Genomic DNA, 12,239 nt, shown 5'->3' on the forward strand with positions numbered 1-12,239 from the left:
AGCCATTCTGGATGTCTGTTTCTGGAGAGCCCAACGGAGGGCTGTGGCAGTTTGACACTGATAATTCTGCGGGCCTGCAACGCTTTATAGGAGTAAAAAGGAGGCATCCTTGATTTAACCTGTCTTTGTTCTTTCACAGTTCTCAGGGAAGGAGGCAGCAAAGCCTAAAAGAAAAAAGCATGGACCTGGGGCTCGGAAGATCTGGGTTCTAGACCCAACTCTGCCTTCGGCCTGCTGTGTCACCACAGGCAAGTCACTTATCCTCCCCCCAGCCCCAGTTTCCTCATCGGTAAAATGGGGGATAGATAACCAAACCCTTCCCTTTTAGACTGTGGGCACTCTGTGAGACTGTGCCTGATTTGATTACTTTATATCTATCCCAGTGTTTTGGCATACAAAAAGAGGCTTAATACCATTACTAGTAATAATAATAATAATAATGTATTGTACTCTCCCAAGTTCTTACTACTGTGCTCTGCATGCAGAAAGCACTCAATAACCATCACTGACTGATTCAACAGAGCTGTCTTCGGAGAGATCCCAGATCCAACAGTCCCAAGCCCGAGATGGGTCAATCAGTGGCATCGACTCCAAACACAAGGGACAAATCCATCTGAAGCCAGTTCTTTTCCTCAAGGGGAAAGAGTTCCTGCTGGTGGACTTTTACACTCCTTCTGCTTAAAGCTGATAGTTAAAGAGTCCGTGAGGTACCAGACATCTAACTCAACCACTTCAACTCAGGAGTAAGTGGCTTAGAAAGCACCCGGAGAACAGAGTGAGTCCAAGTGGCATGATTAATCGAATGGGGCAGCCCAACCCAGCCCCTGCCAAGATCAATGGGACAATTCTCACTCCATCATCATCATCATCATATCATCGTCACATCCCCACTGGGCTCATCACTTCTACTGCAACAAATAATAATGATCATAATGATGATGGTGATATCTGTTAGGCTCTATATGTCAAGCACTGTGCAGAGCACTGGGGTAGACACAACACAGTCGGATTAGACACGGTCCCCGTCCCAGAGCTGACAGGCTTATTCAAGTAAAGGGGTAAAACGGAGTCTCAGCCTTGACAACTTGGATTTAGAGCAAGGTGGAGGAGGCTCGGGCCAGGAGCAAGCGGGAGAAATGGCATTCTCACCTTCTAAGATTCAGGTAGCCTGCCTTCTGGATCAGGTTTCTGTTGATCAGCGGAGAAGCTGCGTCGAAGTCTGGAGTGTAAACGGATTCATTAACGGAAAGCAGTTCTTGCTGAGACAACCTCATGTGTTCAGCTTCGACATCCAACTCCCCCTGTATGCTTAAGACAAAAGATTTTCCAGTCAGCTGAAGAGAAGAAGAAATTGGAATTGATATAAGGGAGAGAGAATGCACAAACACTGGGATTAGAATGACCCCAAAAGGAGGGTCTGAACCCCCATCCCCACAATTTCACGAGCCAGGAACTGCATGACCATGGCCTCTCCAAAATAATCTCCAGAAATTAACTGATAGGGATGCCAACGGGGTGTCCTGTCTCAGGACATGACTGGCCACCGGGTAGCTCTGTTAGGTGACCACAGCAGCTCACGACCATCTGACTCTTGGTTTGGGCCTACTTTAAAAGCAACTCCCCCTCGAAGGCTTCAAGTGAGCCTATCCTGAGAGAACATAGTTTATACAGAAGACTTTCTGAGGGTGCTGCTGTTTCTTTTTGATCATGGTGGCTCCTTTGCCGCAGAATGAGGCAGGGGTGGTGGCCAGCGAGGGAGAGATGAAGACGACTTGGAGGCAGGGACAGTTACACGAAACGGAGGTGGCATAAAAGGTTAACCGATATCTTCTCTTCTCCGGGACATTCAGGAAGCTTTCCAGACCCGATCCAGGAGTAGGTATCCGCTCTCACCTGCTGGAGGGCTTGTGTTTATGCTGGTCTGCTTTCATCCAGGCACATGACTGCCCCAAGAACCTGTCCACCCACAGCCGGGAGGCGGACAGGGCCCGAAGCGGTGACTGGTCACTCAGATGACAGCGTGCGGGGAGGAGACCCCCCCACCCAGGGAGGAGCTCAGATCGTAGCGCTACAACACTGTGCCACAGGGACACCAGAACTCAAACCCACAGGCACCTGAGGCCATGGAACCCATTTTATGTGGCTGTCTTGGAGGCCACGTTGAGTTATTTTATCCCTGACAGAACCGAGTTTTCAAAAAAGTCTTCCAACCTCCTTTGGTGGGGTTGGGAACGTTTCGCTTCCTTAGACAGAAGTTAGGGAAAAGACGAAACACTGCAATGGCAAGGGGTTAGACAGTGAGAGCGACACAGAAGCCAGTCAATCAGCCTGTCGGTCAGTTACAGAGAGTCCCATGCACAGCATCATTCTGAACCAATACCGATAGAACATGCTCACATCCACCTGGATGCACTGCCAGAAGAGCCCAGTACAGTGCTCAGCACATAGCAACGCTCAATGAATTCCACTGACTGACAGCCCTAGCTGGGGTGACCACCTGAGTGACTGACAAGACTCACACTTGACAGCTGCTGGAGTCAGTGTCATTCACTGTTTTTATTACTCCCCAGGTTGGGAGAGTCACACAGTTAGAAGCAATAACGTTGTTATGAGTGAGTATTCATGTTGGTTCTAAGAGGGGAGAAAAAGGGGGAAAAATTCTGAAATCTCCAGAGTTGAGCAGTCATCGAAAGGTGGAAAAGTCATTCATTCCCTTCTTGTCCTAAAAGGTGCCTGACCTCTGGCCCCACAATAACCAGTCAACCTCATGCCAGGTAGCAAACGGTTTAGGTTCCCCCAAACCAAACTGAGCTGCCTTTCCCAACTCCTGCCAGCTGGCATTCCTGAGCCCCGAGAGGAAGGGAAAGGATGGAGGGAAGAGGAAAATGGGAAAGAGGACCGAGGAGAGGAAGAAGAGGAAGAAGAGGAAGAGGAAGAAGAGGAGGAGAGGGTCTGGATAAATAGATATGTGGTGGAGGGAAGGAGGTCAAGCACCTAAGGGCAGATTTTCAGTATCTGGTAGACAATCCCACCATGTCATACTTAGCCACCCTCAGGCTTCTGAATGACTTTTCCAACTGGCACTGCTTAATCTTAACTTTTCCAATAAACAGTTTTCACTATATGTCTTGGATGGAGCACTTTGGGAAATTAGGACATGGTCCTCTGACAAGAATCTGAATGGAACATGCTTCAATGTCAAAAAAATGGCTGTGTGGACGCAAGTGGCATTGGTCAGGATGTAAGTATCATAGCACAAGTTCTCTTTAACACGGGGTGTGTCAAGAATTGAACCCCCCCAAATTACACGAAAACTGGGTGCACACTGGAAGGGGGGTGGGGAGCCTCCCAACAATAACACCATGGTCCAATGCTGGAGAGAAATTTAAGGACAAAGAGAACAAAACCACAAACTTGTCTGCTAGCAAAGATGCCCCGCCCTGCCAGGGGATGAGGGAGAGGTAGGAGTCAGGGGAATGGTTATGAAGAAGTATGGAGGGCTGAAGCAGCCAAACAAGGCTCCCAGGAATTAGGGGACTGGGGTCAGAGGTCAGTTGCTTCCCCTTTGTCTGCTTTGGGGTGAACAGGTCATTCTGACCTAGAGCCTAAATTTTAAGAGCAGTCAGTAAAAGAAAGGGAGCAATAGTGCCAGCTGGATTAATCACGGACAATCCCATCCAGCTGCAAGTAGATTCAGATGACCGTGTTGGAATTTAAGAAAGTTCAGATGATTACATTAAAATTTAAGAGGGTTCACATGTGGAAACTCTCTGACTGGGGCTGCCCAGACCTACCCAGCTGCAAGTGCAGTCGGAATCACATGGGCTGCAGGTTGGGCTCTGTAGACCTCCTCTGATACCGATACAGTGCACTGTACCCCAAATGCACTTCAGGCTTGGCTGTCTGGGCTGAGAGTAGCGCTGTCGGAAGGACGATATCAAATATGGAGCCCCACAACATCCAGCTACCAGCACTTCAAAACCTCAAAATAGCCTAGCGGATACTGACAGTCAAATACTTCCCTTGGGACTCTCTGAACCAGAAAGTTAACAGACTTGATCATTGATCATAACGTGGTCTTATAGCCACGATTAATCCTCTCTAGTCCAGATCCCAGGTTAGTTCACAATAAGCAAGCAGCTGAAACTTAGGATGCTGCATTTACCTTTGTGCTCATGAGCACCTGATTTCATCAACCCAGACCTAATACCACTACTATACTGAATTTTACTTGTACCCAGGTGTGGACGGGAGGCTAGAGAAGAGAATCAAAAAGTGTCCTTGTCGACTCTATACAGAGACCACACAATCCAGCACGGCAAAATCAGAGCAACTCCTGTGCCATTCAGTGGTGATTCACCAGAAGGCTTGGTGCATTGTAGGGGAAGTCATGTAGAAATGGATACGCAGGGTTAAAATACCATTAGTAAGAGGAAGTGGTGGAGAGAGTGGGAAAGGGGGAATGAGAGAGAGAGAGAGAATATCAGAGGGCAGCAGTAGACTTCATTCTAACACCAGCCAGAAAACACCGATCGGTCATGTGGGCAGTGAAAGAGGGACAGAGAGAGAAAGATGCTAAAGAATGGAAATGTAGTAAGCCTTTTTTCCACGCTTCATTCTGAAAGAACTGGGGCCCAATAACATAAATAGAAAATTTAAATCAGATTGAAGGAACGGAGTCCTACCAATTAATTAATCAATGGATGATATTTATGGAGTGCTAACTGTGTGCTGAGCACTGTCCTCAGTGCTTGAAATGCCTTAATGTGAACAGAATTAACCCATATCACTCTCATGGATTCAGGTTGGGGGGACGAAGGGTTAGTGTGTTGGCAAGGCTTGAGCCCTTTACGGAAATAAAGCCATTGGGGGTCCCATGTCATTCAGAGATGTCAGAGATAAAAAAAAAAATATCAACCTTCTAGCTTCAAGGACTCAGAAGGACAATTTTCCTTGAGTGCAGAGCAGCACTGAATGCTTAGCACTGCATGTGCCTCATGCAGCAGCCTTAGTAAGTCTCGGTTCTGCCCCAAAATAGGATGTTCCCTTTCACAGTTTTAGCAAATCCAAAGGGATCCTACTCACTGGACATCTGACTATAGCAGGAATGAGGGCAGCCTCTGGGCAATGCATTGCCTGGAGCCTTAGGGAAATCAGGTAGATGAACTGGGTAGAAATGCAATTGAATCTGCCTCTCTTTTTCATGGCATTCATCATTCCCCTTGTTTGGTTAGCGATGCCTGGTGGATGGGCTTATCGAGGGCCTCCGCTGTGGTCTTTTAGGCACTAACATGTGGATAAGCGGAAGGAGGTGTGGAGGGCCATAAGGTGGGTAAGTGAAAGAGGAGCCGAAGCAGATTTTGTGGGCCAAAGAGTACTTGAGGCATCAACTCTCGTTCTGTTTTCAAGGCTAGTCTATTAAAAACATGAATTACAAAAGGATGTAGTGCTCCTCAGATCTGCTGCAATTTCATGGCCATTCTAGGAATCACATTCCCCCTTTCAAAGAAATAAACTGAGTTACTTAAGAATCCGTCTGCATCATCAAAATGGATGAGGACCATGTAGAAAATGGAAAAAGGGAGAAAAGTAAACATTTAACACACTTAAAAGCTTGATGAACTGCACACACAAGGAGTCATGACAATGCAAAAAAAACCTGAAGAAAACATTTAAGCTTATTGCCTTTTAACTTTTCAATCATCCTATGAGTTACAGAATATACTGCCCTCAGAGGAATTTCCATTACTGTCAAGCTCTTATCAGTGATTTTGAAGGTCCTCAAAGCCAGGCTTATTCTGGACTTGCAGAGAATATTGATTTTTTGATGGACTACCAATAGTCAGTGATCTGCACCAGAGGGAGAGGACAATGGCAAATGGATCAAGAACAGATGCTATGTTCCACCAAGGGGTGGGGATTGGGCCCTGAACACCCCTACCAACCCTCCATGCCGGCCCCTCCATTTTCAAACAAGGCCACCGACTACTAAGTACGACAGGCACGAAAACACACCACCCCAAACCTAAGTGCCGCGTTACCTTTGAACCATGTTTGTAACGGAGGATAAAAAGCTGTCCATTCTTTTGGAAAACATCTCTGCTCCCTTCTTAAAAAAGTTAATCTGAAAAATACAATAAGGGCATGCTGAAATTTACCTAGTACAAGCACGGGCAATCAAGTCACTTAAGCGTGGGTCCGGTATCCGGAGAGGTGCTAACGCCAGCCAATGGGATGCTCGTACTCAAAGTACAGTTAATCTTATCTGCCAGAAGCTAACCAGGCCCTAGGTGCTGGGAAGTATAATATTCTCAAGGAAAAAGACCTGGCTCCAAAGGCTCACAATCCAAAGCAAATCTTCTCACTGTCCCACCTCTGGCCCCTTTTCATGGCCACTCTTCCCAACATCAACCTGTCCTGTTGCCTGGAACTCCCTTTCCCTAAAAATCCACCAGAACACAACTTTCCCCAGCCACAAAGCACTCCTGAAATTCTGCCTCATCCTGGAAGCCTTCCCTGGTTACTTTTTCTTCTCCCCAGATCATCTCCCCTATCTGTAATTCATTTTAATGTTCACCTCCCTGTAGAAATTAGGGCAGGGATTGTGTCTACCAACTCTAATATACTGTACTTTCCCTAGCGCTTGGTACAGTGCTCTGCACACAGTATACCCGATGAATACCACTGATTGATCATTTCCTCCCAACCATCAGCTCAGCACTTAGGCAATCTAAGTTACCCAAACGTCTTTTGTCCATATTGATTTCCACACTCTATTATTCAAGCCCTTATTTATTCACTTATGCTTCTTGTCATTCTCTTGTTATAAACAGTCATCTCTCTCTTTCTCCTAGCTATATATAATTCTGTGACTGCCTATCCCCTCCATTAGATGGTAAACTCCTTAAGGGTGGGGTTCATATGTCTTTCACTTCTATTATAGTTTCCAAACTTTGCGTGTGGTGTGCTGTCCTTAGTAGGGCCTCAATAAGTATGACCGATGGACTACAGTGCTGTAGCTTTTCTTGCCCATCCTTCAGTGGCAATCCCTGGGAACTGGCGAGGGCACTAGACAGCAGTTATGGCTTTCTACCTGGCACTGAATAATATAGAGAAGCTTCCTTCTTGTTGGTCCTATATCAGCCTCCTGAAGGGTTGGGTCCCATACTGATCTATGGGTGCTCTGCAAGGCTAACCCTGCTCCTATTTTCACTTGTATTCTATTTTCAAATGGGCAGCATAGTGCAGATGGGGGAATTACAATGACACCTAAAGAGCTGAGGTGTCACCTAAAGAGCTGAAGTGTCTATTTCCTGCCTGGCCCCTATGGTATAGGGGTTAGTTAATGCATCTGAGTCTTGAGGAGGATGGCTTTCTCATGAGCTGGCTGACAGCGAGGTTGGGCCCTGGTTGGACTAATTATGAAATGAATGACCCAAAAAAAAAAAAAAAAAATCAGCCAGCAGCCCTCAGCTAACGAGTTTTCTCCCACAAATTATCACGGCCTTTCTACAGTTCTAGAGCGTCAGTATGCCCTGGGCTGAGGCAGATCCATTCTCCTCTAGCCAACTCCGACTCTCAAAAAGCCCTCTTGGCCCAAAAGGCTGTAACTGTTGCCACACTTACTGACATCTTCACATCTGCCCCGCCATCCTATTGGTGGATGTGCTGTCTTAAGCCCTGGGTTCCAGCCTACAGAAACAGCAGATTTCTGATATGAGGCCATGTCAGAAAATTTTCGGGGCCTCCCTGGGCCTTGAAATACAAGAAAAGGCACAGAATAAAGACCAGCATCTAAAACACCACTTGGAGGGCTTGAAGCATTTAAATAGAAATGTTGTGTATCTACAGTGAATGTGAACTCCTCCTGGCACCATACAGGCACAGGGATGATGCTTAGCTATCAAAAGCCACATTATTGAAGCCTATACTGGCATTTTTGTAAAACAACGGGTTCCAAATACCAAATTCAATCTCACACTTGATCTGCAAGTGGAAGGCTGAGTCCTAGTCTAATTTAGTTTACCACAACTGGAGCATAAATCAGGAGGGAAAACTGTTTTCCCAAACCACAAGAAAGCTCAGAAATTGGGATCCTACCCAGCTGGTTCTGCAGAGGAGCCCGATTAATCCAGACTTCTTAGAGATCCCATAATCCTCAGAGTGGCAACGGGATGGGCCAATGATACAAGTGAGAACGACGGTCATTGCTGCATCTCTTAGCAATGTCGTGCCCTCCACTATCATTACATTAGTGGCGGATGAAGCTAATAGAGAATCTGTTAACTTCTACAGAATTATTTAAAGCTTTCTGTGTTAACCTTGTCATCCACTATTCCCGTTCTTCCCCAGCCACTCTGGTCCCTTTTCTACCACCTGATGAAACATTGCTGGCGGTACACACGACAGCTCCTCTACGGCAGGGATCGTATCTTTCAGTCGGTTTGGACACCTGACGCAGGGCTGGTACTCAAGCATCATTAGTTCAACCAATCAATTAGAGGAATGAGGCCGTCAATTTTGAGCCACCACCTTGACACTCTGACCAAGGTTAAGGCAGAGCTCAATTGATGCACACTGGATGAAGCAGTTTCTGGCTCTCCAGAAAAGGGATAGCAGATAAGATGGCTTGGGGGCTTCAGCAGGCAGGAGCAGAGGGGGGTGAAAATTGCTAATACTGTCATTAATAATAAAAACAATAATAGTAATTAACACTGCTGCCCCACAGGGGCTGTCCATTTGGAGGAGTGAGGGCAAGTGGCAGTAAGTGGGTGACCGCATAGGGACACCTGGGAAAGACTATTGGGACGATCACAGGTAATTCCAAAGGCACTTCGAAGTCTCTGAAACCACTGGTGGTTACTGCTGACTTTATCTGGCTTTCTCTTTGAGACTGGCAAGTTCCCCAAATTAGATTCTATCTAAACACTCATTCCTGAAGGTTCAGTGAAGTAACTGCTTCTGTGCAGTGTTCAAAGAACATAAGTTACAATCTAGATCTGTAAATTGAATTTTTTTTTTAAACACACGCACTCTTGAAACTCTTGTCTTTTTCTTGATTGCCTTTTTTTGGGGAAGGTTTTAAAATTCTGCCAACTTTCTTTCAAATTCAAACACCCACATATCGAATAGGCATTCCTATGTATTCTGGGTCTTGCAAGATGAAAAATTTTCTTCTACAGAAAACACATTCTTCCAAGGTTTCTTGTCCACTTAAGATTAGGGAATTCCAGAGGCATTTTGAGATCTGAGGGGCTGGCTACTAATGCCATGCCTGAAGTTGGCCCAGAGGTACTACTGGTGGTATACTGACATCTATGACTTTGACTATTGCATCAGTCTCTTCGCTGCCTCCTACCTCTCCCCACTCCAGTCCATACTTTACTCTGCTGCCCAGGTCACTTTTCTGAAAAAATGTTTAGTCCACATCTTCGAATTCCTCAAAAATCTCCAGGAGCTGCCCACCCATCCACCTCTGTGTTAAACAGAAACTCTTCAGTGTCAGCTTTACGGCACTCCATCCACTAGCCTTCTCCTATATTACCTCACTGAACTCTCACTACAACCCAACCTGAATGTTTCTAGCCTCTCATACCGACCTACTCACTGTACCTTGATCTCACCGATCTTACTGCCAACTCCTTGTCCACTTCCCACATCATATCTGACAGACCATGGCTCAGCTCACCTTCAAGGCCTTACGAAAATCATACCTTCTCCTAGAGCCTTCCCAAAGCCCTCATTTCTCCCTTTCGTCCTCCCTTTTACCTTGCCTATGCACTTGGATCTGTTCCCTTTAAGAACTTGATATTCACCTCACCCGACTCCTAGCTCCATAGCACTTTAAGTGCATATCCCCATACTCTCCCATTCACCCAGCAGTAATATATTTTAATGTCTATCTCCCCTCTCTAGACTGTGAGCATCTTGTCTACCAACTCTACTGAATTGTTCTCTTCCAAGCCCCTAGTAAAGTGCTCAATAAATACCACTGATTGCTTGATTCAATATCAATCATATTTTAAGGATTATCCCATTCATAAGGAAACAGAGGGGCTGAGGCAGAAGATGCTGCGATTAAGTCTCTCCACAGCATATTCTTTAGGGAAACTGAGTCACCGTTTTAAACACTGGAACCGTAGGAAATACTGATGCGACCTGCCATCATCAGAGGATTTTTAAGAGGTGGGGTGCCTAACCACAGAGCCAGTAAAGGGGAATGAAGAATATCTCAAAGTTACTCAGGGACAACAGTCCAGGTTATCTACTTGAAGATGAGGCAGTTCCTCTAATAATTCTCCAACTGTCACCCCTCAGGGTGATCAAAGGACAGATTCCTACCACATAGGGGCACCAAGAAATGTCTGGAACCCCAGCAGAAAACACAGTGTTCAGTTTCTGTAAATCCTAGATGCCCACTCCACGGGGTGATGACAGTCGCCTGATGACAGTCGCCCACAGTTTTCTCAACTGGACTCCAAGCCTTGCTCATTTCAGGACTGTAAATCCTAGATGCCCACTCCGCTGGGGTGATGACGGTCGCCCACAAGTTTTCTAAACTGGACTCCAAGCCTTGCTCATCTCAGGACTGTGGCAAGCACGTAAGTGCTTAGTACAGTGCTCTGCACACAATAAGTGCTCAATAACTACCACTGATTGACCTGAGATTCCAACCGGAGGTGAAAAGACCCAAAATGTCAGCTTTCTGGACTAAATGCTTTTTAAAGCTCCTACCATCTTCACTCCTGCTCCTTCCCCCCCGTTAAAATCGCTGACCCATTTTCACCACCCCTCTCAAAATGAAATCTCTCTGCAACCGATCTAACTCTTATTTGCCTAAATAATTGTGTCTGTCTAGGTTATGGGCTTAGAAGTGTTGGGTCTGACTTTTTCCTTGGATTAGAAGCAGAGTATCCACATAAGAATTGAGGAAAGATCGTTGGTTATGTACAAAGAGATCCTTTCCTAAGGACATAATTCCACACATCATCTAAAAACAATCTGGTAGAAATAGCAAATTGATAGTTTTACGCTAATAATCTACTGCAATAGCTGGGTACGTTTTTTTGAATAGCTGTCTGACATTTTTTCCCCCCACTCTGACTTCATTTCAGTTTCCCTAAACTCTGCTCTACCAGAAGGGCTTCTCTGTCCTCCAGTCTTGGACCTTTTAACCTCTTCATGGACTTGTTAGGTCTAAGGGACATACGTACCTGCGCTTGTGTGTACCCTAACATGGGTTCCATCATTGCGATCCTCTTTCTGTACTGCAGGGCATTGAGGGTGCAGTAGTACTGAAGAGATGAAAGATGCTGCTTCCTTCGGGCAGTAGCCACCTCTCTGGCCACTTCTGTTTTGACCTGATTGGAAAGTCATGGAGAATCGAGAGTCTGACCCTGAGTAAAATCCACTGGTGCCCAGACGTTCCCCACTGGTGACTTCAAACAGAGCTCTGTCCGTGGTCCACATTAGAGCTCCGGAGGGTGGGGTAAAATACAACAGAAGTAAAGCCAAGGATTTGGGCAGACCTGGAGCCTGAGGGACCAGATAGTGCAAACAAGGAAGCCCTTACAGCAGAGAATGGACAAAGGGCTACTGGTAACCCTTGGGTCTGTTCAGTGAATGTTTCCATACTTCCCCTCCCCATCCACCTCACTAATAATCATTCAGCAGCTGAGTCACCCTCAGGACCCTGCGGCCTAGTGGGACAAGCACAGGCCTGGGAATTGGGGGACCTGGCATCTAATCCCGGCTCTGCTGCTTGCCTGCTGTGTGACCTTGGACAAGTCACTTCTCAGCCTCAGTTTCCTCCTCTGTAAAATGGAGATTAAGCACATATTCTCCCTCCCCCTTACACTGTGAGGCCCACTCATATTCCAAACATCTTGCACCTACCCTAGAGCATACTACAGCACTAAACACGTATTAGGTGCTTAACGAATTCAACAGTTATTATTCAATGGACACTGAGGCCACAAATGCAACAATTATTATTAAATGGACAATGAGACCTCTTCCAGCCCCAAAATTTCAAGGCGAAAATATGGAGCTGCCTGAATGACAAGCCTTGCTGTGGCTGACCCTGCCAGGCCCCCAGGCTCGATTTTGGTTTGAAAAGCTAAAGTCAATCCAGCTGTTTCTTGGACGAATGGGTACGTCCTCATGAGCGGAGCACCGGAAACATCTACTTGATATCATTCTATCTTAAACTCATTGCACTGGTTCATGAGCATTTCCGA

General features: G+C 46.2%; 1 protein-coding gene across 1 annotated transcript in view; it reads right to left on the reverse strand.

Moving 5' to 3' along the window:
* The window catches only part of APPL2 (adaptor protein, phosphotyrosine interacting with PH domain and leucine zipper 2), a 51,369-nt gene that overhangs the window by 9,255 nt on the left and 29,875 nt on the right, over nt 1–12,239 (reverse strand). Inside the window, exons 8-10 of the mRNA XM_038756003.1 lie at nt 11,214–11,360; nt 6,042–6,124; nt 1,150–1,308 (exon numbers count right to left, since the gene is read on the reverse strand). Of these exons, the coding sequence (XP_038611931.1) occupies nt 1,150–1,308; nt 6,042–6,124; nt 11,214–11,360 (389 nt within the window). The remainder of the gene's footprint in view (nt 1–1,149; nt 1,309–6,041; nt 6,125–11,213; nt 11,361–12,239) is intronic.

The sequence above is a fragment of the Tachyglossus aculeatus genome, chromosome 14, assembly GCF_015852505.1.
Source record: "Tachyglossus aculeatus isolate mTacAcu1 chromosome 14, mTacAcu1.pri, whole genome shotgun sequence".
Lineage (NCBI taxonomy): Eukaryota > Metazoa > Chordata > Mammalia > Monotremata > Tachyglossidae > Tachyglossus > Tachyglossus aculeatus.